Source organism: Rhipicephalus sanguineus, chromosome 6 (assembly GCF_013339695.2).
Source record: "Rhipicephalus sanguineus isolate Rsan-2018 chromosome 6, BIME_Rsan_1.4, whole genome shotgun sequence".
NCBI lineage: Eukaryota > Metazoa > Arthropoda > Arachnida > Ixodida > Ixodidae > Rhipicephalus > Rhipicephalus sanguineus.
Genome location: NC_051181.1, coordinates 1,193,606 through 1,220,365, shown reverse-complemented (window position 1 = coordinate 1,220,365; position 26,760 = coordinate 1,193,606). Strand labels below are relative to the sequence as shown.

Sequence of the window (26,760 nt, the reverse complement as noted above, 5' to 3'; positions counted from 1 at the left end):
CCGTGTTTGAGGCACAGCAGCACAGAACGCAAACATTCGCTTAGTATGCACACAGATTCACCTTTATAAAAATGAATGCAATCAGCCCACCGGAAGTTAAGTTCTGCTATCCGAAACAGTGTAATATATGGGTTCCGGAAAAAAGGTCCCCGAAATAAATGTCCCCGGAAGATACGTCCCCTGAATAAACATTCCCTGAAAAAAATGTATCTGGAAAAAAATTACACCATTACCCACTAAAGGAGACCATGAGGCGATGCGAAGCCGGAGCACTTGCACGATCGCGTTCCGTTGGCGTTCGTTGGGTATGCTACCGACCTCACGTCGTGGAACGCGAAGAGGAACGCTACGCGCGCCTTGTCTTCCCTCTAGCCTGGCCGTTAATTCTCACAGGGCGAGCGGGGAACGCGGTCGACAGGCGCGCGAGAGGGGGCAGCGTAGGAGAGAAGAGGGGACGCGCATGCGCTGGCGCACATCGCGGTGTTGCGCAAAGAGAATTTCGGCATGTCGAGCCCGCGTTTCAGAGTGGAGAGAGGGAGCGGAGGTGCGTGGAGAGGGTTTGCGCATGTGCAGTAAGGGCGGTCACGCCGCACACCACCACCACCGGTTTGAACTCCGCTATAAGATGATTCGCATCTAAAATGTCCCCATTTGCGTTGTCGGAAAAAACGTTTCTCGTTAAACGCGAAGAAATATTTGCAAATGAAGATGCACACGTTTAACAAACAAAAATAACTGATAATTTATTAACTGAAGTTGCGGCCGGTAGTCGCTTGGACGGTACCACAGTCTCTATCTCTATTTTTTTTAAAGGGCAAAAAGGCAGATGAATGCACGTGGGGGCGCCACAAGTATGCGCGTGAAAGAATCACGTCTATACCTCTCTGTGCAACAGCAGCCTGAAGCATTTGGGCCTGTGCACAAAAGACAATCTGCCTCGTCTGTTCAAAAAGGGAAGCCATGCAGGACGCGACATCATGTTGCAGCTTTTTGCGAAACACCATCCAGGTGCGGTTGGATATGTGCATGTACTAGAGTCACTGGAAAATTTTCAGAGTATCGCATCTCTTTTCCGCGCGCCGCCGCCGACGCGATTGGCTTACTCGCATCACGTGACCTCTCGCCGCCATATCCCTTCCAAGCGCTTTGGGTGCAAGCGCGTTCAATGCAGAGCGTGGCCGGACATTTAACAGTACCACGGTCCCTAGAAGTTCTTCGTCGCATTTTTAAACGCGCCTTGCAGACAGGGGCGTAAGAAATTTTTTTCTGGAGGGGGGGGGGGGTGCGCCTCCTTGATCTGAAGTGGGGGCCTGGCAGGCAGATGTGGTCGAGTGGCATTTCGTGCTATGTATGCCACGGAAAAAAAAAAAATAGGGGTGGTGGGGGGGGGGGGGCGGTGTGCCACCCCCTGGCTACGCCACTGCATGCAGATTCCAGAGAGTAGCTCACCAGCAATCGAACGTTACTGGTGAGCTACCCTGTGAATCTTGATAATTTTTGCATGCCGTGTGGGAAAAATTAATGTCAAAGAGCGCCGTTCTACGTGGCTGCATATAGATGGACGGAATGAATTCGTTCCCTTCGAAGAACACACCTTCCTACAGTGAACTACACAAACTTTGCTGGAAAAGATCTGATGCGACAGGAGACAGGATACTTCACCTTTTCGGTTCGCTATGGTCAGCGATATTGAAAGCAATACACCTTTCTGTTTGCTCGGCTGTTTATATCTCGATCTAATGAACAGATTACGTATGCTATTCGAGTTATAAGCGTGTCACGCACGAGAGTGAAATTGAAGATTTGTTAAAATAATAAATGTTTACTGGTATACCTTGAAGGCAATTGTGGCATGATCATTTGCCTTTGCGCAAAACAGAAGCGTGGAACTCTGTTGATAAACTTGATATAAGGCAATGTTATTAATCGTATTTTTAAATTAGTTGCCAAAAATATGTTGCTAATGCTGCATTGCGCCGAGCGTACGCCTAAAATACTGGTTAGTGGGTAAGAAATGGTCACAGCAAAAAAAAAAAAGCAGATTCCACGCATTGCGGGAGTCGATTTTATTATGCGAGCCCTATGTCTATATACGTACTGTGTTGCGGAAGCTTTAAAAATTTCCCGGATGTACTATTTCTGATGAAAAGAACATAAAGCACCGTGCCGATGAAGTTTTAATAAGAGTGCATTATGAAAAAAAAGTGCAGCAGTGCAGAAACCGAACCCCAGCTGCTTACGCTGGCAACGCAAAAAAAAAAAAAAAAACTGTTTGTCGAAATACAGGAGAATATTTGCAAATGCACTGCAACGTTGGGAATATTAAGGAGAAAAGAAATAGTAAATGAAACAATTAAGTAGTGATGTCAATCATTATCGATGGCCTATTTTCTACGTATCGCAAGATAAGACGCACCTTACCTACCGCACGCCGATTCACCCATGCGTTTGGCTGCTGGCGTTCCGAATCAAGACATAAATACGTCGCGCACAACTTCCAATTACCGTACACACAACTTCTATTACACATAACAACCAGTTGAACAGCAAGCATGGTGCGCAAGCAAGGTATGCGTCAGCGATCAGTCGAAGGACGCAATGTTGAATGTTCTCGATGCTGTTCGATAACGTTCTCGAGTGCAGTAAACCTGAACACCGACTGCGAAGCTAGCGCAAACAGTCAAGGTTCACCAAATGTCGAAGTAAATGGCATCTTGCACAATGTCGCTGCGCTAATGCAACTATGTTTTCAGCTCCGGACCTAGAGAACGCAGCCGGGCGTGACACGAAAAAGAGACCGATGAAGCCATGAAGCGAGCTCGCGAGCACATGGCAGCATTCGCCACACGTTTCATTAGTTAGACCGCTAACCGCGCAGTCGATCCATAACTGTCGATGACTCGAAATCACTTCTAATATCCTCTTGAATAAACACACACACACATAACGCCGTTCCGCCGAGCGTAACACGGCACCGAGGCGAAAAGATCGGTCACTTCTCAACACACGCTAGCAACGCGCCGGACGGTCTGGAAGGGAAATGGCCGCCGCCGCCCAATGTTGCCCTCGTGCAGCCTACCTTTGCGGTACTCTGATTTTCCAGTGACTCTAGCATGTACAAATAAGACGTAATACGCCACGATTAGTCACGGCACCTCACTGGAATGGTTCACAGTGGCAGAAAGGTCGAACCGCTCCCACCCCCGAGAAATTATCATCTCAGTATGAAACATAATAGGAGCTAATAGATGTAGGTACACAGCGGCCACGTGCTCCAACACATGTTCTAAAAGCTGCCACAATGGCCTGCCAATACAATTTAAGTAAACAAACAAACAAACAAACAAACAAATAAATAAATAAATGAAATGAAAACAATAATAATTTTAAATAAAAAATGGGAACAAATGCAGAAACGCCTAGTCTGTTCAAAAGAGAGGCCGTGCAGGACGCGACATCATGTTGCAGGTTTTCGCTAAGCAGTAGCCAGGTGCAGTTGGGTATGTGCATGTACAAAACAGACAATTCGCCATGATTAGTCATTTCAACACACTTCAATCTGTCACAGTGACTAAACTGCTCCCACCACCGAGGGATTATTATCTTAGTGTGAAACACAATGAGAAAGTCACTCTATGTAAGTCGGCAGTGACCACATGTTCGAACATATGCTCTAAAATGTGCCACAGTGACTCGTCAACGCACAAGAACGCGCCAAATAAATAAATATATCAGTAAGCAAATAAACTGAAAAATAAAAAGAACAATAAGAAAAACAGGGAACAAATGTAGAAACGCCCGTCTGCTCAAAAAGAGGGGCCATGAAGGACACGCCGCAAGCATAAAAGCTTATTCTAATCACTAGGAAAGCATGTAAGCTTGCGCATGCTTTCATTGATACTCGACGTGGCGCTATTGAATTTATATATGAGATAGGACTCTCGAATTTCATGGTCATGGTGTGTTCAAAAACCCGATCGATTCTAATATAGTTGCTTCTAAATAATTGAAGGAGTGACCAAGAAGCTGCACATGTTTTGATATGGGGAGTTTCGGAGAATTTTTCGCGTGTGCCCTGTGGTTATTGAATCGGGGTTTCTGTCTGATTGATATACTCTTGACTGCATCTGATACACTCGAGTAGGTAGACTACATTGGCGGTATCACAGGTAAAGTTTCCCTTAATTTGGATAGAAAAGTTGGACGCCGTGCTTTTTGCGTGGTTCTCGTGTGGGCGCATATCTGGCAACAACGTGGTTTATTACATCGCCTGCAGCCAGTATACCATGGCTTAGTATGCACGCGCACGCACGCACGCACACACACACACACACACGTGCGTATATTCGTTTCCAACATTTCTCAAAAATAAACAACGCTGTTTTTTTTTTCTCGCACCATTCTATTTCCGGAAACCGCAGGAACAGGAAAGCAGCCCATCTCAAGCTTGCGGAGGACTTATGCGCAAAAACAGAACAGTGAAGATAGCAAACGCAAATAAACCTTTCTTGTCCCGCCTTTTGCATTAGGAACAATAGTATAGTTGGTTCATAATTAGAGCAGAGGCTGAAACAGCACGACAAGGACAACAAATGAACGAAGCGTTTGTCCTGCTGTGGTCAGCGCCTGTCCTGCGGTCTTCATTTCTTTGTTGTCCCTGCTCCCGTCGTGGTGTTTCATCATCTGCCCTTTTGCAGTCCACCCCAGAAATCAAGTTTACCAACAAGCCAGCTAAGAGCGCGTTTTCAGGGGGGACTTGCCCGTTTCTAGGTGGTCTTGCATGGATACACGCCAACTCATTCTGGTTGTTTCAGTTATAAACGCATCTCTCTCATACGCGCACATGTTTTGAGGAAGGGTAACTTCTTTTACTTTTGCACTTATTTTCAGCGCGAAGTTGAAGAACGTTTAGTTATTAATGTTCTGCGCGATCTTAGCGCCATTTATTTTAACCATTCTAACAGCATGAGACAGAAATTTCCTGACAAGCTTTTATTTTCTGGACTTTCTGGACATCACGGTCGCCACAAGGATGCCTTTGTTAGCTACTGTCTTGACAAAGGTTCTGCGCACCATCACCACCGACCCTGTGAGTCCAGCAATTGCCAACTCATTCTGGTTGTTTCAGTTATAAAAGCATCTCTCTCATACGCACACATGTTTTGAGGAAGCTAACGGCGAGCGTGAGCTCCGCAGCGAGTGGCGCTATCCACTACGCCACGAAACGCAGATCCTCCACGCAGCTAACGGCGAGCTCACCGTTAGCTCGCCGTTAGCTCGCCGCGAGTCACGCTCGCCGTTAGCTGCGTGGAGGATCTACGTTTCGTGGCGTAGTGGATAGCGCCACTCGCTGCGGAGCAAGAGGTCCCTGGTTCGATTCCGCGCTTCGGAAGCATTTTTCTGAATTATTTTTCTTTGGGGCTTATATATATATATATATATATATATATATATACACACACTTATACATATACTCTGAAAGAATAAGCGCTAAATTGACGAGCACACAAAGAGGGGAACAGACAAAAGACTGGCGTCTTTTGTCTGTTCTCCTCTTTGTGTGCTCGTCAATTTTAGCGCTTATTCTTTCAGAGTTCATGGATAACCAACTAGCCCAACAGTCTGTTCTGCTGAAGTACATTTCTAGTACATTGGGCCCTTTCTTTTGTGTGCGCTCTTCGTCATCACTCACCGATGGTTTAATTGCCCACATCGTCGACGCTGCCTGCCGGGCAAGGTGCTACGCCTTCTGCATTCGCAAAGGAATTCTACCTCAAGAGGTTGGTGGCCTTTTTGGCGCTGTGAAGCCTTCGTGGAATCATGCTAAAAGACTCTGTAAAATTTCAAAATCTGAATTGTGGCGGCAAGTTCGGTTGTTTCAAGACTCGCTGCGCGTTTTGTCTTTCACCAATCACCCGCAATGGCTAGCTTCAAGGAAACTACGGGAGTTGAAATGCTTAGCGGCACGATTAACTGAGTCAAGATGGCTAAGTGTTCTGAGCGTCTTACGAAGGCATTCGAATAAGAAAGTTCCAAGAAGCTGCAGGCCTGTCGAAGTGCTTGGAAGTGTACAGCTTCCTGTGGACGTAACAAGCCTGCTGGAAAAAGGACCGAAGTTTGCTGTCCCCACAAATGTTCCTGCCCAGGATCTGATTGGCATCAACCGAGACCTATCAGCTAAGACGTCTCAGGAAAACAGAGAAAGGTGCCTTTTGGAAGTAGCGCCAGTCCTTTGTCTGTTCTCCTCTTTGTGTGCTCGTCAATTTTAGCGCTTATTCTTTCAGAGTTCATGGATAACCAACTAGCCCAACAGTCTGTTCTGCTGAATTATACATATACGGTGCATGACGGCGGCGACGGCGACGGCAAAATCCAGCCGAGACTGTCCATATAATTGCTATCGCAATAATATAATGCGAGAGCCGCGCGATGTTAGTGCGCAAGCACACTCACATGAACGCCTCAAGCAGGAGCACGCGCGCTGCCGTTCAGCACGGCGCGAGGAGAGAACGCGCGCGCAGACGACTTGGAGAGCCCACGCGTAGCGCGAGCAGAGAGAGGGAAAGAGAGAGCACGTGCGCGGACACACCGCGCAGGCGGCGCGTGCAGCGAGACAAAAGAGCGCCGTGCGCGACTGCATACTGAAATTTCTGAAAAAGGGGGCGCTTTTCAGAGAGGCGCTGCAGCGCCCCCTGGCCATGCCGCGTCTGCCCTTCGTTTTACACCCCCTTACCCCTCCCCTCTTTTTTTTTTTTTTTTTGGTTTCTTCAGTCAACGTGCGCTGCAAACACGTTGGAGCAAAGAGTTACGGGGCCCATACAGTAGATGGAGCTGTTTGTTCGGTAGATGTACATTTATTTATTATTATTTATTTATTTATTATTTTGATTATTCATTATTTTTATATTTTTTAATTATTTATTTATTATTTAGTTTATTAGGCTACGATGCCAATAAAGGGTCCACCCGGTACAAAGGGGAATTAGCCACATATCATCATCATCATCATTGCACTCATCTTTCCGCTGATCGCGGGCCCTCGTATGCTGCTCAATATAGCGTACGGTAATGCAATGCCGCCGTGGAATGCGAAAGCAAAGAGCGCAATACTTTAAGAAGATTTACCAATGAACGACACGTATAGCGTTCAAGAAAAGAAGGACAATACTAAAACAGCGCGATAGATTACGACCACACGCATCATAAACGACCGGCGTGCTGTAAAAGAGCATTTCAGGGTCCGTACAGGTTTCAAAGGAGAAAATTCAAGGATATTCAAGGAACTTCAAGGGCCTGTCACACGTTTTTCAAGGACTAGAAAATGGCATCCAAATGAAGATATAGCAATGCTTCAAATTCCGACTAAATTTGTCGCACTTACACACATTCAGTTGAAACTTGATTTAACGAAGTCATCACCAAGCTCAAATTGCTGTGTTAAATCGCGTGTAGTATTAACCACATGCACCGCTCGCTTGACAGAGAAAAAAAACACAGCATATCCACGTGGTGAATGATGAGTGGGGCGAAGCGAACTCGCGCTGCAGCACGGCGATGGCATTGGCGCGAGCGTGGTCCTTCTTGATGGAAGATATTGTGACTAGATTGTTTGAGAACCACAATCTGTTGCACACACTGCAACTATGGCCGAAACTGTTATCAAAAAAGTCCCGCTGGAAGCGCGCGTCGGCGCCTTCGGGCAGAGCCCGCCTGATGCGTTTTGCAGCCACTTCACGTGCTCGCACAGCCTCGGGCTCTGCCTGCCGGTACGCGCGCTTTCTCGCCGCTTCACGGTCCTTCACATTTTGAAGATCCGATTCGCGCCGCAGCCGTGCAGCTTCGGCCTCGCGGGCTCGAACGGCGGGGTCTTCACGCCGCAGACGTGCAGCTTGTCGAGCAGCTTCGGCCTCGCGGGCTCGAACGGCGGGGTCTTCTCGCCACAGCCGTGCAGCTTGTCGAGCAGCTTCGGATTCGCGGGCTCGAACGGCGGAATCTGCTTCGCGGCGTCGACGTGCAGCTTGTCGAGTAGCTTCGGATTCGCGGGCTCGAACGGCGGAATCTGCTTCGCGGCGTCGACGTGCAGCTTCGGCCTCGCGGGCTCTCACCTCAGGATTCTGTCTGCGAGCGCGCGCTGCCGCCGCCTGCCATGCCCTCCATTCCGCAGCCTTTTCTTCCATCTGGCGACTCCGAGCTACAGAGAAAGCGTGCCAAGAGTGTCACTCGTCAACGTCGTCGTCTTCTTCTACTGCATACCAGAACGCGCGCAGTAAAGAAGAAAGGATGCCACACAGGCGAACACGCACGAGAGCCCACTCGTCAACGTCGTCTTCTCCTTCTACTGCATACCAGAACGTGCGCTTCTCACGAGCTAGAGGTGGCTACTACAACGCTACAAACGGAGGACGGACAGACCCACGGCATAAGGAGCTTCGCCCCTAAAAGCAGCATAAATGCAGGAGACAAGAGTGAAGTCGCAAGGAGATAAGTAAAGAGAGAGAGGAGGAAAGCGAGACAAGATTCACTGACGGGTGAGGAGTGAAATGAACGCTAAGACAAGGACTGAACAAACAGAATACATGCAATTTTGCACGATGTATTGTTTCTGAAATGGAAATTTTACCGCATCGACGCTAATTTGCAGCAGAAAGCAGGTCGCATTGTGGGCTTTAGACTACATTGGTCCCGAAATTCAAGAGTTTTCAAGGACAGACTACAATTCCAGGACCTTCAAGGCCTTAAGAATGTACTTTTCAATTTCAAGGGTTTTCAAGGACCTGTACGAACCCAACTCTATACAAAGAGAGTGGCCCGAATACGTCACTTACGTACTCGTGCCGCTCTCTTTGTGAAACGTGCAATTAGTTTGGTTTACCGCTCGTGCATTGTTTCTTTCAAAAAAGATGACACAACCCATTGCGAAGGGTGTGGCTAGAGAAATGAGCTGAGGAAAGCAGCACAGAGTTGCACAGGTCGCGCACAAACAACGTAGTATCGATACCTGACGAGTGTTTATGGCGCGTGGGGAAATACAATGGAGACGTATTGCAGTGAAAGCTTATAATTTAGAATAATAATAATATCTGGGGTTTAACGTCCCAAAACCACGATGTGATTATGAGAGACGCCGTAGTGGAGGACTCCGGAAATTTCGACCACCTGGGGTTCTTTAACGTGCACCTAAATCTAAGTACACAGGCCTCAAACATTTTCGCCTCCATCGGAAATGCAGCCGCCGCGGCCGGGATTCGCTTATAATTTAGAAGTTTGAAAGTGACATCTGCTCTGCAACGAACAGTTTTCTTGCACGCCTACCTTAGATTGGAAGCGCACGCTCCTAGAGAACAGCAGTTTGGCATTGCGAAGCGGTACGCCTCAATTGCAACTGCCATCCGGATGAGGTTTTAAGCGCGCAGAGCTATGATATTATGTTTTCGTCGATTTGTGGCCGCACAGTGAGGTCCGCGGACCGTTCGACGCTGAATGACGAAAGAAACGGCCGCATTTGCTTGGTCCGAAAGATCTGCCAACGAGTGCTGCTCAGCCTCTCGTGGCCTGCCCTTATAGGGAGCCTACATGAGCGGCAGTTCACGTAGGCTCCCTAGCCCTTATGGAGCCACTAGCAGACGATTCCGCGACTGCGCCCAGCAAAAAAGACGGATGCGCTTAGTGTTGCCGAAGCACCAGGCATTACGAATATCCTCTATTACTTCATACGAACATCTTCCATTGAGTCACGTGGTGTGGAAACTGAATAAGAGATTGTCCACACTACATTAGAGAATATAAACCATGAAGCACGAGCTTGCAACAGATGTGACAAGAAACAACGTCCAAAACCAACACTGTCAACGGCAAAAACAGCTATTAAAATCGAGTGCCCCCTAAAGCAAGTCAGTATGCGATATAGATTGCGAAGCATCATCAAAGTGTGAACATGAACACAACAACTAACAATGTCAAACATTATAGACCAAACAAAAAGGGGGCAGAGATAGTGGTTGAGCATCGCACATAGTATAAGTTTCCGAAAATTCGATAGGTACTACCACATAAATGAAATTCACTTCATTTCATTTTATTATACCCCTCAGGACGAGAGCCATTACAGAGGGGGCGTGGTAAAAGCACAAACAAGAAAAATTAAAGGAACAAAATTGTAAGTACAATAGAAACATACACTAAGTTAGAAAGAGCCTGAGTATATAATATTAGCTATTGCATTAAGGAACTGCTCATAATAATTAAACCGTCACAACGTCCGCGAGAAGCCTAATCGAACTGCGTGAGGTTTGTGGTAGAAATGATTGATAAAAATGCATTGTATAACATGAAGCGAATCAGACTTTGTGATGATGATCAGTGCGATGGGATACATAAAATGGTTGAGAAATGATGGTACATTTTATGGAACAAGGCAATGCGTGACACTTTTCCGCGCAATGATGAAAATTGGGGGCATTCATAAGATAATAAAATTGTTGGGGTTTAACGTCCCAAAACCACGATATATGATTATGTGGGACGCCGTAGTGGAGGGCTCCGGAAATTTCGACCACCTGGGGTTCTTTAATACCATGCACCTAAATCTAAGTACACGGGCATCAAGCATTGTCGCCTTCATCGAAAATGCGGCCTCCGCGGCATTCATAAATAAAAAACAGTGCAAATGCAGATTTGTGTAATACATCCCTTTATGCTCTGAAGGAGCCACTGTGATTGAAGGCCAGCTACACAGAAGCCCACACTAATCAGTTAACTTGTGCGTTTTAATGTCACAATGAGTTGAAACACAACAAGCTATGAGCACGAAGAAGTTCGATCGGCATTCTGATGCAGCTACAGTTACTGCTGCAGGGCACTCCATGCAAGCCACTGTGCATGGGCCATTAGCAGCAGCAGCTCAATGACTGAACATCAGCTTGGTCTGGCACATGGAGCAAGAATTCTTGAGGAGGCGAAACTGCGCTCGCTCGGGCGTCCTAATAAAAGCGAGTGAATGCGAGCCAGTTGGTACGTATCCACAGTTAAAAACAGCGCGAAGTAGACACGGACAACAATGTACACAGGACTAGCGCTGACTGCCAACTGCTGGTTTATTGTAAAAACGCGCAAACATACACTGAAACGGAAAACCCGGGGATGGGAAACATATCAGAGCTTCTAGCAGCGCATGCGTCCAGCGGCACATTACTGTTCAGTCATAAGTGATTAGTTACGGAGATAACCACTGTCTTAGCGTACGAGGGTGACGCTATCGCACCGCCCACGCGCGCTGCGGCGGCCGAGCAGTTTCTCCTCCTGAAATTTCTCCATGGTCTGGCCACTTGTACAACTACCAGAGTTTCAGACACTTCAGCTTGTAGTGTCGGCCTGGACGTTCAACCTTGGAGTAGATGTGTCATTATGTACCACTATATAATTGTGCTTGTTCATGTTTGAAGTGCTTAGGCTGGCAATATGGCTCAGCAGTTCTAGCCCTAGACAGCCAAACTTGCAACACCTCTGTCGCAAAACTGGATGATGTCAAGCCTGCACAGCTGGGCATTTTTCTGCTACCCACATGTTCCAGCTTCCCGCACACTTATCGTGTTTCAACTACCGCTTCTTCCACCCAAGTTGAGTCCAATTAACGCATCACAGCAATAGACAGCACAAGGGTTGCTCCACTGGAGAGATCAAAATAGAATTTCGTGTGCTATGCATTTTGTGTTGCAAATGACGAGTTAAAAGTTCTTTTATCTACAATAACGATACAATGTGACATGCACTTTGTACTACAGATATACAAAATTTCTTTGTCCGTAAAATATAATCCACAATATATGTCTGTAAATAAAAGTGGGTGTAAGGGGTAACATGATTGTAACACTAGTATTTGAGGAGGCAACGTGTAACTTTGAAGGGTTGCGTGAGGCCTTGGAGGGCACAGCCGGAGAACAACAAACAGCTGCACAACACGTATCGCATACTGGGCACTACAGTGGCGGCTTTCTCAGCGAGATGTGGTCAAACAGAAGGAGGACACTGTGCAACAGTGCAGTTGAGGTCAAGCTCATGTGGATGGGGCCATTGTACAAACAAAGCGGCAATAACATACTTTGTATATTTCTTCACACTTTAAGCGCTCAGCCTGTGGCTTCAGAGAATAAAAAAAAAATGAGAGCATGAGACATATTCTCTGCACACATGAATAGTTTCAGTGCTGAAGGAACTAGACAATCTCATTCCTGAATTCAGGGCCTTGAGAATTCAATTAGCACCATCTCAGAAAATGTAGAGTAAACTGCAGAACATTTTAGAGCATGGACTTATAAAATAAAAATACTCTGAGCAATTTCAAGACAGGAATTTATGCAAACGATTGAGTGATGCGCATTTCAATTTCTGGGAGGATGCACAGTCTGGAATAAAGTTCTGTTCTCTTTGTTCCAATTCTGTGCTCTCAAAACTTTTGTCACCATCCAATCCAAATGAGACTGAATAACCTTAAAGACAGGAATGATCCCCTCCTCTTTGTATGCATAATTACTATCTCTTATTAGCAACTGCTTTTGGTTGAGACATGCAGTGCATTGCAGGAATCAACCGTGCATAAACAAAATGGCACATTTTGATCCCAATACAATGATCAAATCATTTTTGTTTGCGTACGTCCCACAACTGATAGGTGCCTGCTGATGGCTCAACCCAAGAGCAAACGTATGCCTCCAATAGAGCCACCACAAGCGAGCACTTGTGTTTCATAGAAGACAAATGATGACAGTACGTATGAGCCTTGCCTTTGTCTACTTTCTACTAATAATCATTCCTGGGGTTTTACATGCCAAAACCGCAACATGATTATATGACGCGCAGTATAGCGGAGGGCTGCGGAAATTTCAGCCACCTGGGGCTCCTCAACGTACACTTAAATATAACGCCTCTAGCATTTTCTCTCCACTGAAATGTGACTTCCGCAGCTGGGATCGCACTCATTTTTCTGCCTTGCACTAGTAAAAACGCTGCATCATACAGGTTTCCATAAGATGCATTTACATACAGCCTTTTAGTTTTTACATTTCCTAGCTAGGCATCAACTGTTATAGCTGCGTCCTTTTAAAGGAATGTTACATCCTTAAACCTCATTATGATGTTTCATTAAGCAGAAAAATACCTTCATTATGCCAAATTCCTTTGCTTATCACATAGAAAAAATAATCAAGTTTAGATTTACTTCACGATATCCATGTTTATTATATGAAGGCCTGGCTACATATATTGAGGGGGAAAAAAAACTGCAATCTAGGTGGCACAAATTTAAGGGTACATTAGGCAACTGGAACCTATCCCAACCAGGTTGCAGTAAATCTCACTCTGAACGCAATGATTTTATGGAAGGTACAAAGTGGTTATGTGTTGAGTGGCACTGTGAGAGTTACCCCAGTAAAGGTTAGCTAGGCCTTAGTCACATGTAGTCACATGTCACATGTAGGGAAAAATTCAATAGGCATTGCATCTTTGTTTGGGCTAACATATGACGGACAAGGATGGGCAGGAGCACAGTCATTCCGAAATTATGCCAGGTAGTCTGCTGCTGGCCCTGAAGTGAAAAGTATACAGTCACTACACATTTCCAGTTCTAGCATGTGGGCCTGAAACTTTGAGAAATGGTACGGAGGTGTAGCATTAACAGATTAGTTCAGACAAGTCGATATTCTAGTTGGCCAGCCACATAACGCAGACAGTCAGTGGAATGCAGCAGAGATGGAGTGACAAGATTACCAAATGGAATCGCTTGCACAAAATAGGGCAAAAGAGGCTCGTAATTACAATCACGACCCACCAGTACAACACATTTCCTGCCATGAATCAGCTACTCAACCTTTGCACCTGGATTAAATGCAGTTGGCATAAGAGCCATTATTGCTCCAGTGCATCACACACCACATAATGTCAAGACTTAGAAACTTAACCGTGATTGCGTGGAATGCTATTTTTGGGATCATAAGGCAGTCATCTGGGTGCAATGTGCATTCAACACTTGGATGGTTCCTTATCCTGGTGCTATTTGCTGTTTGGATTTTCATGGGCTATCCAGGTCTACAGTGAACGCAGCAGCAGGCATGCTCACAGCACTACTTGACCCAAATAGAGACAAGCATACGGGAATTGAGAAGCTTCTTGAAGATGTCGAACATCCTACTGAAACACGTTGGCGGGCTAGTTGGTTTGAATCCATGAAGAGTGGTAAGCGTGACTAGGCAGGGACGAAGAAGAAAACAGACAAGAACACAGCGCTTGTCTGTTTTCTTCCAGACAAGTGTCCTTGTCTGTTTTCTTTTTTCGTCCCTGTCTAGTTGCGCTTACCACTCTTCATGGATCCTACTGAAAAAGAGAAAGGCCAGACTTCTTTCAGAGCAATGAGAGGCTAGTACTACAAACCAAAGAAAACCGCTTCAAGATGAAGCGCGAGAAATATGCTTCCTCAAAAAAATACCACAAAGACGATAAGTCACTTCATGAGACTGAAGCATCATGGTGCCGTACTCTTTTCTTCCAGGCAGTAGTTTAGGCTCACTATGTAGCAATGTATTTTCGGTAGAGCACTGCACGGGCCATGACTCTCGGCCTAGGACCAGCCCAGGCCTGGAATTCATTTAAGTTTACCCGCCTGAACCCGGCCCGGTGACTCAAAGCGAGACCCGCACCCGACCCAAACCCGAGAAAATGTTTCACCTACCCAGCCTGGCCCGGCCGCAGATCGGGCCCCACTGGAGCCCACGCCAATAATCTAGGTGGTGTTGCCCAAACATGGAATCGGCAGCAAGGTGTTTTAAGTGGCATATATCTATGCTCTGTTGGCGCATGCTTCAAAAACAATTATGGTTTAACCTATGGTAATTTCCTGCAAAAGGGGCTCATGGTACAAATAGTTGGGCGGACATACTGGGTACAATGAACGTTTGTTCGGCAGTGGTATACTGCACCTATTTTTTCTGCAAGTACAACAGGAATCATCGACAGCATCTTGTAGCACATATTGTAGCAAGGAAAGTGGTTTGCAGCATGAGTTCAGTTTTGATAGGGAGCGCAATAAAAACAGAGGAGACAGAGGAGACAGAGAACAGAATGCTCCCTTCACTTTGTTTTTATTGAACTCTATTGAAATTTAAAGCATGCTCTAAGACAAAGCCAATCATGCACCTCTCTGGATATGTGGCACCTGTCTTCAGCATAGTATAATGCACCTTGCCATATCAAGAGAAATAGAGGGAAAAGGCCAAAATTATTGCCTTCGTTGTAAATACACTGACCTAGATAAAAATATGGAACCACGTGCACCATGTGTACCTTTTCAAAATATGTATAAACAACCGAAAGGAAGAAAAAAAGACTGTCACAGCATTCTTTTCATATGTCACACCACTGATACTATATACAGTCTATAAGTTTTTTGCCGAATAGTTTATAGTTTATTTCTTTAGATGTTATTGTGCAAAAAATAAAATTATTAAGAGATTCTGGCTTTAGGCATGTCATGTACTATTGTGTCACATAGCCTGCTGCGCTTAAGTTTCTTGCACTGCTTGCGCTAGCCGCAGGGGTCGCACATGTCTTGCGATTGTGCAGGTGTGGGCAGTCGTTCTTAACTTACACCACTGGAGCAAGTTTAGGATGTCTTTGTAGACCTCTGCAGCATGAACATAGCTGTCCAGCTAATCCCTTCATTTCTCTCGCTCCCAAACATCGTGCCACTCTTCAATATCTATAAAACTCCGAGCCTTGAGGCCTTCTCCGTGCAGTTTTCAGCAGTGTATGCTATGAACGGCTTGTACCACGCTTTTTTCTTCCATACTGTGATTGTGTATGCCTTCCAAATGATGATGTACCGGCAGAAGGCAGTGTTGGACTATGCGGGTAGGACTGGCAAGAGGTGGACGCAGTGATTTCATTCTATTTTCAGGGTTTGTTCCAGTTTGGTAATGCACGAATACGTTCCTCGGTGCTTAATCATTGGATGCATATGGTTTGAGGTAAGGGGACATCACCCAGTACAGAATTCGTAATTGTCTTTTCTTAAGCCAGATATTTCGTCCAGCGAATTTCTGCCCCACACCATGTTCAATGAACCTATGCTATTCCTGTACATTCCAACGCTGCTGCGGCAGTATCGTGTAGCTCTCGCACAATATAGTGCAGGGGTCTCAAACACACGGCCCGCACATGACTGTCTTCGTCCCTTTTTTTATTTTCTTTATTAGTATGTTCTTGAGCTACACAGGCATGACTGGTCTGAAACATTTTTTTCGTGGAGCACCCCCCGTGGCCACCTTGTGTTGATACATAACCGTGAAACAAAACTATATGTCAGAATCCAGATTTTAGTCATTTTTGACATAAGTATCAATATGTTGTTGGAATCCTGCCTCCAAGTCCCCTTCAAAAATGACTCATACATGAGATATGGGTAAGGTCTTCTTTCAAATGGCAACTTTAGCTGACATTCTGTACAACTTATTCCCCTCTGCGCTCCTACCTTCGTCACTGTCCTGGCCACTGCAGGAGTGAATGCGGCCCATTAGATGGGGCGAGTTTGAGACCCCTGATATAACGGAACAAGACGAAAGCTCAGGTGTTAACAATGTGGGCACACAAAACAGGCTGTGCATGTCCATCTCGCGTCACGTGACCACTGGCAGCCGTGATGGAACCACAGAAAAATAATGTGTTTTTATAAGGATTCTGTGTAACGAGATTCCGCGCAGTCCTTTTAATTAAGTGGAAGGCTTGAACTTTCAAGAATGTTTCCCCGCTTTGGAGCTCTGTGATCGCTCTTCTGATGACAAGTTATAGGTATAAATTTATTATATTTATTACTGCTATTAAAGAATAACATTTGGGATTTGAAATAATAATGAACGCAAATAATGCACAGAACAGCGAGATGTAAACTATATAAGCGCCTGGTCTCTTTACTTTTAGCTCACCCGTTCCCCATATGCATGAAGCAAAAGAAGTTCAGTACTTGACCCTCAAAACTTCTCCAAATAGCTTGCCCCACATTAAAAGAGCATTTTTTTCAAGATAAAATGTGCAACATATATGTATGCACAATGTTTGTGGGACAAACCTAAAGGGACACTAAAGAGAAAAACGCTTTTTCTGTTATCAGTAAACTACTCTTTCACAATTCCAAAATCACCACGCTCGCCGCGTCAAGACTCTTGGTAAGCGAGAAAACGTGCAAAAAGAAAATGTAGCTGGCGATGCCACCACTAAATTCGTGCAGCCAGTGCCCTGACGTCATAAATTCTGACTGCGTTTACTGGGGCCTACGTAGTTCCTAGTCGATAAATATGCAGTACACTGACCTCTGAGGAGGCTATAGACTTAATACCAAGTTTCAGGAAATTGTTGAGCCAATGTCTACAAAATACGACAAATACAGTTTGAAATTCGTGATGACACGAGCGGAGATTTCAACGCGAAATTTAAAAATGGCACTTTCACCTTGATTTTCTTCTCTATTAATAAACTTATCATGGGGAATGACATTTCAGTGTACACTTTATTCATTGTTTCACTTTAGTGTCCCTTTAAGAACTGAGCAAAGTCCAAGCCCGGCCCAACCCGAGCCCGCCACCTCAGACCTGGTCCCGACCCCAAGCCCGGAGCTTCAGGCCCAAGCCCGGCCCAGGCTCTGCCGTGAAAACTGCTTTACTGAGCCCAGCCCCAGTTTTCAGGTAGGCCCGAGCCCGTGCAGTGCTTTCTCGCTTACTCCTTTAACGCCAATCTAATTCAGCAAGTTTGATTTACAATTACTCCAAGTCCACATAATTGCCATTGAAACTAAGAAATAGAAGCCTTGTGCCTTCCTTTGTGAAAATGTTACCAGTACACTGCAATGGCGTGCAAGCACCACCTTGAGGCATTTGAAACAATGCAGAGAGCGGTGGCATTTTGACAACCAGCATATTCTGGCACACTACACATGGGGATGAAAAAATCCGTAAACAGTGGGTGGGTGCTCGAGCCGACGTTTCGACAAGTGGACTTGTCTTCTTCAAGGCTGGAACTGATTTGACTGACAGCCTTGAAGAAAAGTCCACTTGTCGAAACGTCGGCTCGAGCACCCACCCCCTGTTTACGGATTTTTTCATCGCAAGCTTCCATCTTCCACTTCCTGTTGTTTTTTTTTTTTTTGGATACACGGGGACCCTTCCTGTGAGCCAAGAAGGTGAGCACTGTTCAGACTGTTGCAATAGTTCATGCTGCATTAAAAGAGTGTGTCGAATGGGAAATATCTTATAGTATTCTACAAAACTTCTTTGTATACACTATGGGAAAAGGTGTTAGGTAATGCCTTTATCTAAAAACAAAACGGGCCTGCCACTTGTAAGTACAAAGCACTAGAACTGTGCCATGCATTCAGGAGCAGTGCCCACCACGGATTGCAATGAGGAGGCGAGCATGCAGGGATGCTGTCACGCGGTCACCTCTCTAAGTGTCCTACGCGAGCTTGTTGAGCACTGCCAGGTTTGTGTGCAATTTTGTTTTGATCCGTTGTGTGTAGCACGGCTGATGAAAGAGCTGAAAAGTGCACACCGCTTCACTTTTCCATGCCAGTCTGGCAACAAGTGGCCAAAGGGCCTCCAGCTGTCATTAACTCCAGACATATAATGAAGAAAGCTCTGATAGTGGAATCTACACCACGAATACTACACTGTACTAGTTAGAAAAGGTGTGCAGTAGTTTTTGATTGTCTGGTTTTACTTTCGAGAGGGACAGGATACACTGCAAGCTGGCAATGATGATTTCATTCAGGAAAAGCCATATTCATGCGAGAATCAATGTTTCAAGCCAACAGAAGCACAAGACCAGTGTCACGTCCTGGCATTCCAATTTTAGCACATTGCAGATTTGAAAACTGAGGATGACTGCATATTTTTCTCTAGTAATAAGTATATTACAAGAAACTCCACACAGGTGCTTATTAATTTTTCACCAGACAGGTACAGAATTCTGGCATAAAGTAAAGCATCCTGATCAGGTAAGATATGCAGGAAAGCAAGACTCTACGTGCAACACACAAAGAAGAAAAAGTGGTATGAACTGGTGTTTGTGGTCACAAGGTGTTTACCTCGCAGCAATGTCATGGTATTTTGGAAGCTAGCATTACAAAGGCATGGGTCATACGTCTATCATCAGTACTGTATATTCACTATAGTTCATCTCTGCAAAAGCACAGTAAAAAATTACATCCAGAGGCACTCAGGACGCTCTCAACACCAAATCTAACCAAGAGGCTGCCGAAGGAAGAAAAAAAAAAGGTAAATTCGCTAGTAGCCAGATCACCAGTGCAACCAACCACGCTACACATCAACACGAGACAACGTCCACACACACGACATAATCTTTTTTCCCCTTCTTGAGCATTCACAAAGCGAGACTTGGATATGTCTGCTGTTAAAAGTGCATGTGCTGTTTACGAGACGCACAAAGAGAAACAGTGCATTTTACGACAGTGCCTTGGTGCGTTACACAACATTCAGAGGAGAGAGCAACAACAGACAGCAGAGTTGTGTATGGCCAAAATCGACCGCAGCTTTCCAAAACATTTCCCTGCAAGAATTCTATCAAAGCACTGCTTGCTTTCTCCATTTGAGTGGCCTGGCCGAATAAACTGACCCGCTTCCACAGAGTGTGATCTAGTGTATACCCCAGTACCAGCGTCCAAAGCATGTCTTTACAAGGGTTTCAGAACAACTCTTGATGCAGTTCGGTGCAGAAGACGTTGCAACGTCCACAGCAGCAATTCTCATCAGCTATACTGGCAATCCACCTCTTGACTTTTCGCAGCCATTCTCATGATTCCTGCCAAATATTTTTGTCTCCCCGCTGCATGTAAGAACAAAGGCTACATCAACTCTGCAAACGTGATTGCCAGGAGATGGCAAACACATTCAAGCAAGGCCAAATAGGTTGACCCTGTCACAAGCAAGTTAGAGAAAGGACAAAACCCGGGCCTCCAATGACGTCTGTTGAGTTTGTGATGTTATGATGCGGTGCAATTTGACTGTGTCTGCACCTGAAAGGCACGCTTTCATTGCTTTGTATAAGTTTTTGTGCAAGGAAACGGTCACGAAATACATTATTACTGTGTGGTTTCAGAAATCAGTGATGCTTGACATAAATGGCCAAAAGGAACAGCATAGCCATAAGTGGGTGTAATTGTACTTATGGACGGGTGCAAGTTTACATGGAGAATTTGGTCATGAGATGGACTACACTTCTGTTCCTCGCTTCAGCCACTTTGTAAGTCACACCCAACCACTCGTGCTTTCTTAGAGACACAGTGAAACAGACGCCACAGTGGAGTCCACCGGTTCCATAAATCTAGAAATACGACAGCATTTTTCAAATTTGTCATCGTTAATCTAAATGCTGTGTACAAAAATGATCAGATTGGTTGAATGGTGGAGTTTAATGTCCCAAAGCGACTCGAGCTATGAGAGATGCTGTAGTGGAGGGCTTCGGATAGTTTTGACCACCCGACTTTCTTTAATATGCAAAATTGCACAGCACTAGGGCCTCTAGCACTTCGCCTCCAAAATGCGACCGCCACGGCTGGGATCGAACCAGTGTTTTTCGGGTTAGCAATTGAGCAAAATGATAATTTTTCCAGCTTATGCACTCTTTGTCAACGATGGCCTCCATAACATCGAAGACTACATGCAGATCAGAAGAATCCATCAGACTCCAGTTTGGAAAACAAAGCAGTGGGGTAAGCTTTGCAATGGGAAATAGTATTGAAAAGCTGCTGCTGTGACATAAGTACAACAAGATTCTGCAGTCAATTTGAAACTGACTTTGTCAAAAACAAAATACACTTTTGCACAGAAATATGCAGGTAGCATAGTAGATGTCCTTTGTGCAGATTACAAGTGCTAACGAAACATCGGCTCTCTTCAGCAGCCTGGATGTTTTCAGCCATAAACTGCTGCAGACAGGGCCACACAGGAGTCACTAACCTTTGCTTTGTTTTGCCCATCTGTCTTATGCCAGGGCTCAATGAAAAGCAAGCTCACAACCTAGAGAATCGACCAAGTACAATGCATTTGAAGGTACTACAGCTTTGGGTGTGATGACCTTCGTGGAGCACTACTCCAGCCACCAGGTTTCAATCATTCTTCCACATGCGCGAAAAGCCTGCTCTCATGCTACTGGACTTCAACATGATGCAGCCGAACAAAGTGAATTGGCAAAGTGCCAGCTACATCCCGCTTTAACCGACAGTGAAGCAAGCAAGGGCAAAAGCAGCGCCCATTAAGCATGGCTGCTCACTTGAACATGCTCACTAATGCAATAGCTGAGGCAGGCACTAGAGCACAAGGGCAGCTGCATCCAGTCCACACAAGCAGTTCCTGGAGTTGCTGGCAAAAAAGACCTCCAAAGCATGCTGGCAAAGTTGGCTGGACGATGGCCACTGTGTCTGTAAAGACTACCTTGTAGCTCACCACAAAATCAGCCAAGTCTCTCCTTGTCTCCTCTGGCATGACAGAAGTTGAGGGGCAGATGGAAGCAGGGAGTTTTACTGGAGTGGAAACACTGAGACATCCCCTCACATCATCGCGGCTGCATTCGTGAAAAAACTTTGAAGTGAGCGCACGAGACTAACAGGTAAACCATGCTGACAATGGAGCACAGAGTTTCATGTTTTCATGTAGATCTCTCGTGCTACGCAGTTCACAATGAACATCCGTGTCATAAGTAGCACAGGCATGTCCCTTGTATTTTTTGAGAAAGAAATTGCAAGGGAAAAAAAGGCTTAGTCAACAAGCATTACCAAGTGATGAAGAACAAGTGCTTGCCCTGTTTTCCTTTCAACCCAACCCTTGTCTTTGTGAACGTGTACCAACTTGTGCAACTTACCACTTTAAGTCTCCTTAGTCTCCTTACTGGACCAAGTCCAACGCCTTCTTTGTTTACTTCAGTTTCGTAAATCCGAGCCTGTATTATCCAAGCACCCTTTGGCCAAATTTACACTCATGATATATACAACATGCATCACGAAGACATTCAAGAAGTTTCTAATTCTGTGCTTAAATGAATAAAGCGACAGCCCATCAAAAACAATGCTGTTCATGATTACAGAGGAAAATCAGCGATGAGAAATACCAACTCCCGATGAGAAATACCAACTCCAGAATGCGAATTAAGCATTTCCAAATAGTGCATGTGTTGATATTGCATGGTTTTCTGTCCCCATGGCTTGGCCATTTACACAATTGTGGATCCACCCATTTGACTCCAGTTTGAAATATCAAGTTGGCAGGGAGTGGTCGACTAACAATTGAAATCGAAAGTAGCACCACCACTTACGGTGGATCGAACAAAAAATTGGGGCACTCTGGCATGGTTACAACATTACATTTGCCTTCCAGCTTTACCTGTAGCAAAAAATGATTCCACGCATTTGCCTTGAATGAATTTTTATATTTCAACTTTTTCAATGCCACTGTTTGCCGTCAAGAGTGTCACTGGTGCTTGGAAGAGAGCAGCTCTTCCTTCAAGGATCGACACTCACATAAGAGCCGTGCACACCAGTTTTGAGGTCATTCGACATGCGTTGTGTGGAGAGAGTTGTTGCGGCACACGTGAACGTCATCTGTCTATCATGATGAGCCAACAAATTGCCACGCACCTGCATTTGCCTCCGAAACGGGAATGCCGAAGACGTACTTCAAGGCCAGCAAGGCCTGGGCATCAGAGTTCACGAAGCTTGACAATGACGAATGAGCACGTGTAGTCAGTCCAGCGACTACCTTAATAAATTTCTGCTTTAAGGTGCACGCATGCAATTTTTAACTGCTGCTTAAATGCAACAATTGACTCTAATATCATTGGTTTCATACTTGAATTCTGCCCCCCCTGCTCCTATCTTGGTAGACAGAAATGCTGTTAAACGGAACACATTTTCCTGGTCCCTTCTGGTTCCGGGAGTCTACCGTATTGTAAAATAAAAATAATGATCAAAAACACATCTGAACACTGTTTTCTTTTCACATATATCTGATAGGGAGTACCCCATTCATATGGACATAGTGTGCCCAAACGATTTTTGACAAGCTAGGAAATAATGCGTACCATTCTGACAGAAACAAACCAATGGTGTAAAACAGAAGGTAACAGGGGCAGAAAGTTTTACACTTTGGATGCATAGCACTGATCATAGCCCAAGATTAAATATGTAGAGTTAATATAATATCAAAAATCGGCAAAGCATGCAAAAAACAGGACCCAGGAAGCTTTGCATTACTGGAGTAGTACTAATTAAAGACGCTGGTTTGCCATGTTTTGTGTAGTGCGTGGCTCGAGGGATCACGTTTTCGAGCAACTCGCGATCACACTCAAAGTAAGCCATGCGTTTGAAAAAAGTAAAAAAAAAAAAGTGCTCAAGGTCATGCCGTGCAGGGCCCCTTGAAACACTGTAAAAAAATCGCCATGCAGAATGTATGTTGTATCGAAAAAAAGTGGATCAGTCATTTTGGAATGGCCCCTACAACCTAACAAAACGCACTTGGCCCTAAAGTGAATATTAAAAATTTTTCATAATTAATTTTAGTTGATTAACCCACTAAGCTCAATATAAAAATACGCCAACATGCACTACACGATGGCAAACCATATGTTGTTGGTTTCATTCCATTGTGGCTAACCATTTCAAAAAAAAAAAATATTTGGTTCTAGTTATGTCAAACACCCTGTATATTGCCTTGATGTAATGACGAGGTCAAGTTAGGATGACTGCATAATCTAAAATGACACATGATCTTGCGTGACAGCTAGTTTCTTTTGCATTCAATGCTTACTGTAAATATACCTATTCTCATTACTAACTGTCCACAACATTGTCTAAATCGCATTGTGAATGCATTTGTAGAGCAAAACGAAACTGTCGTTCAGCCAACAAGTTTTCTACCTGACAAAAATTTGGAGACACAAAGGAACGAGGAGAAGAAATGACAGAACTGGTGCCAACTAACAACAGTTGCTAGTTGGCACCAGTCCTGTCATTTCTTGTCCTCGTTATGTGCCTCCAAATTTTTGTCAGACCATGCACCAACTAGCCCAAGAACGCGTTTTAGTCAAGTTTTCTACCAACAATTGCAGATATTATACAAGCAAACAGCTTCCTGCCAAAAATATGTACCTAGATACTACTTGGCCATGTCTTCAATACAGCATGTCAACGAAGTGGCTGTCACTTAAAACTAGTGCAACAAATGCATAAAGAGCAAGTGCTAATGTAACATGTAATCCCTTACAGCATTTATGTGATCATTTATCATGTGTCCTCACTAAACGAGAAAGGTCGGCATGCTTCATTTATCTATAAAGAGCAGTAAAAAAGAAACTTGAATGAACAATGTACAACAATGTTTATATCACAGTTGATTTCATTAATTCATTTTCATGTTACGAAGGGGACTGTCTGTGCAAGCCTAGAAATAAATTCTTGAAATGGCAAATTATAATAGACGCGAAGTGTGTATGTTATTACTGGTGCAGTACTACCAAAAATTCAGTGCGAGTCTACATCACTATACATGGTAGTTTAAAAAGCAATACTCTTCTTTCGTCCCTGCATACTATGTGCTAAAAGTGTGAGAATTAACTTCTGTACATTGCAACACACTGAGCAACAGACTACTGCTTTCTGAGTGTCCCACAAAACAACAGTGTTTCTGCATTTTCCAATAACAAAGCATTCGAAGCAGCAAAGCACCAAGAGAGTGCAGTGCTGAATGCAGAAAACTGCCCGTTTATGCCAGCTGTTCTAAAAGGAGCAACAGCTTTATGCTGCTGGAATAAAGCTAAGTGACTCCCAGTGAAGACTGAAGCTGAAAGAAACATCATGTGGATACAAAACACCCATGAGCCCAGGGCAGGAGTAACAGAGCGAGGAAGCTGAAAGCCAAACTCAACAAAAGCACTATAAGTGCGTGAATTCAAACAATTATTTTCTTTCCTCATACAATAGCTCGTAGGGTTCAGTTCCTTGTTACCACTGTACTCTTTGCACCCAATCAATGACAGTTTGCTGCAACGATGTCAGTACTGCTGTTAGTGATAGCTGCCTGTAAAAACAATATCACTGGCATTTGATGGGACAGCAGCAGCATGTGGCTAACCAACACAATGCAATTACTTTAATCACCATTATATTTAAAACAAGTACGCATGCAATGTGAGAGCCACATGTTCAATGTTAGTAGAGCAGTTTTTGCTTAGCAGCTATGACAAGCGAATGCGTTGGTAAACAAGAAGGCAGCATAACCTGCACAGAGTTTTCCAAGACAGCTGCCTTGAGTCAATGTAATATTATATGACCTCTTGTTGTTGCATGCACGCCTAAGAAACCAGGTGAAATGGACAGAGCACTTGATCAACATTTGCACAAGTGTTTTTCTTTTTCTTGTACATTACAATCTAGTATTATTCAAAAGAACGCAAGGCAACGCTCATCGTCCTTTCCCTTCAAGTCTGCTGACTCACCTAATTTGTCAATGCCCACCCCTTTCTTGCCTCCTGTGCGCCATCTTGCCAGCTGTATTTGTTGGCTATCCCCATTCCGACTGCCTCTTCTTCGGCACCTGCCAATCAAATAGCAGATGGCACCTTGCACCCTTTAGAAGGGATCGATGAGTGGGAAGGTGGCGCTGCGTGGTTCCAGAAGATCGGCCAAGAAGCATGCTGTGCCAGCCAGCCCTTCGAACAGGCTGTAAGGGCAGTCAGGTGTGCGTGCCTGCTTGAACTCGTCGGTGAACATGAACTCGGCAAACTGGCGTGCCCGGTGAAGCCAGCGCAGCTCAGTCGTCAGTCGATAGAGCAGCAGGAAGGCGTAGCCACTGCCACCGATGCCGTGGCAGATGCCGGGGCCCTTGCGCAGGAGGCCCCGCTCCCAGATCATCTGGCCTGAACGCAGGCACGACTCCAGGTAGCGTGGGTCTTGCCAAGTCAGGTATGCTTTTGCCATCAGCTGCATCACACCTGCACAAATAAATCAGCAGGGACTCTGCCATGAACACACATTAACAGATTCTAAAGTAACAATAAGCCAGAGGAATGGTAGTTTCCTGATTATATGTTTCTTCAGCACTGAGGACATTGTCATCCAAAATTTCTTACTCAACCATGTTTCTGACAGCCTGGACTGGCATGCTGTGTTGTATAGATAAAGGTTGATGATATGCCGATGAATGCTCTGTGCAGCGTTATGCCAATGAAACAAATGCATGCTTAATTTAATCCTTTCAGACACCACCTATGAGGACCTGCCTGTAAATGCATTAAATCGATACGAAGTTACTTCAAGGCACTCGATATTATACTGCAACAAAAACAATCGTGTATTACGTTAATTTACGTGTTATAGTAATCATTTCTAATTACTTTGTAATTAAATATCTATTTATTCTGAAGCTATTCGTGCTCCGTTTTTTATGAACAGAATGAAATCTCAGACTAGAAATATAGTGCCAATCCGTTTTCGGTTATGTCTATCTTTAGCAAAGAAAAATTATACTTTCGACGTGGGTCGCGGGACGCAGCACTTCGAACGACTCGTTGAATATGGTAGTGCCTTCAGCAAAGTGATCGTATGCAGCAGTATGCTGCAAAATGAAGTTAAATGAAGACAAATTTATTATGCAGGAGGTTCAATTCATCCAAAGCTCAATGTATCTTGCTCTTTCTTAGCCCCAGGTCGATGCAAAT

General features: G+C 44.8%; 1 protein-coding gene across 1 annotated transcript in view; it reads right to left on the bottom strand.

Moving 5' to 3' along the window:
* Nucleotides 1-5,549: 5,549 nt before the first annotated feature.
* LOC119395568 (lanC-like protein 3) overlaps nt 5,550-26,760 on the bottom strand; it is a 114,368-nt gene continuing 93,157 nt past the window's right edge. Inside the window, exon 5 of the mRNA XM_037662546.2 lies at nt 5,550-26,034. Coding sequence (XP_037518474.1) covers nt 25,673-26,034 — 362 coding nt within the window. The 3' untranslated portion in view covers nt 5,550-25,672. The remainder of the gene's footprint in view (nt 26,035-26,760) is intronic.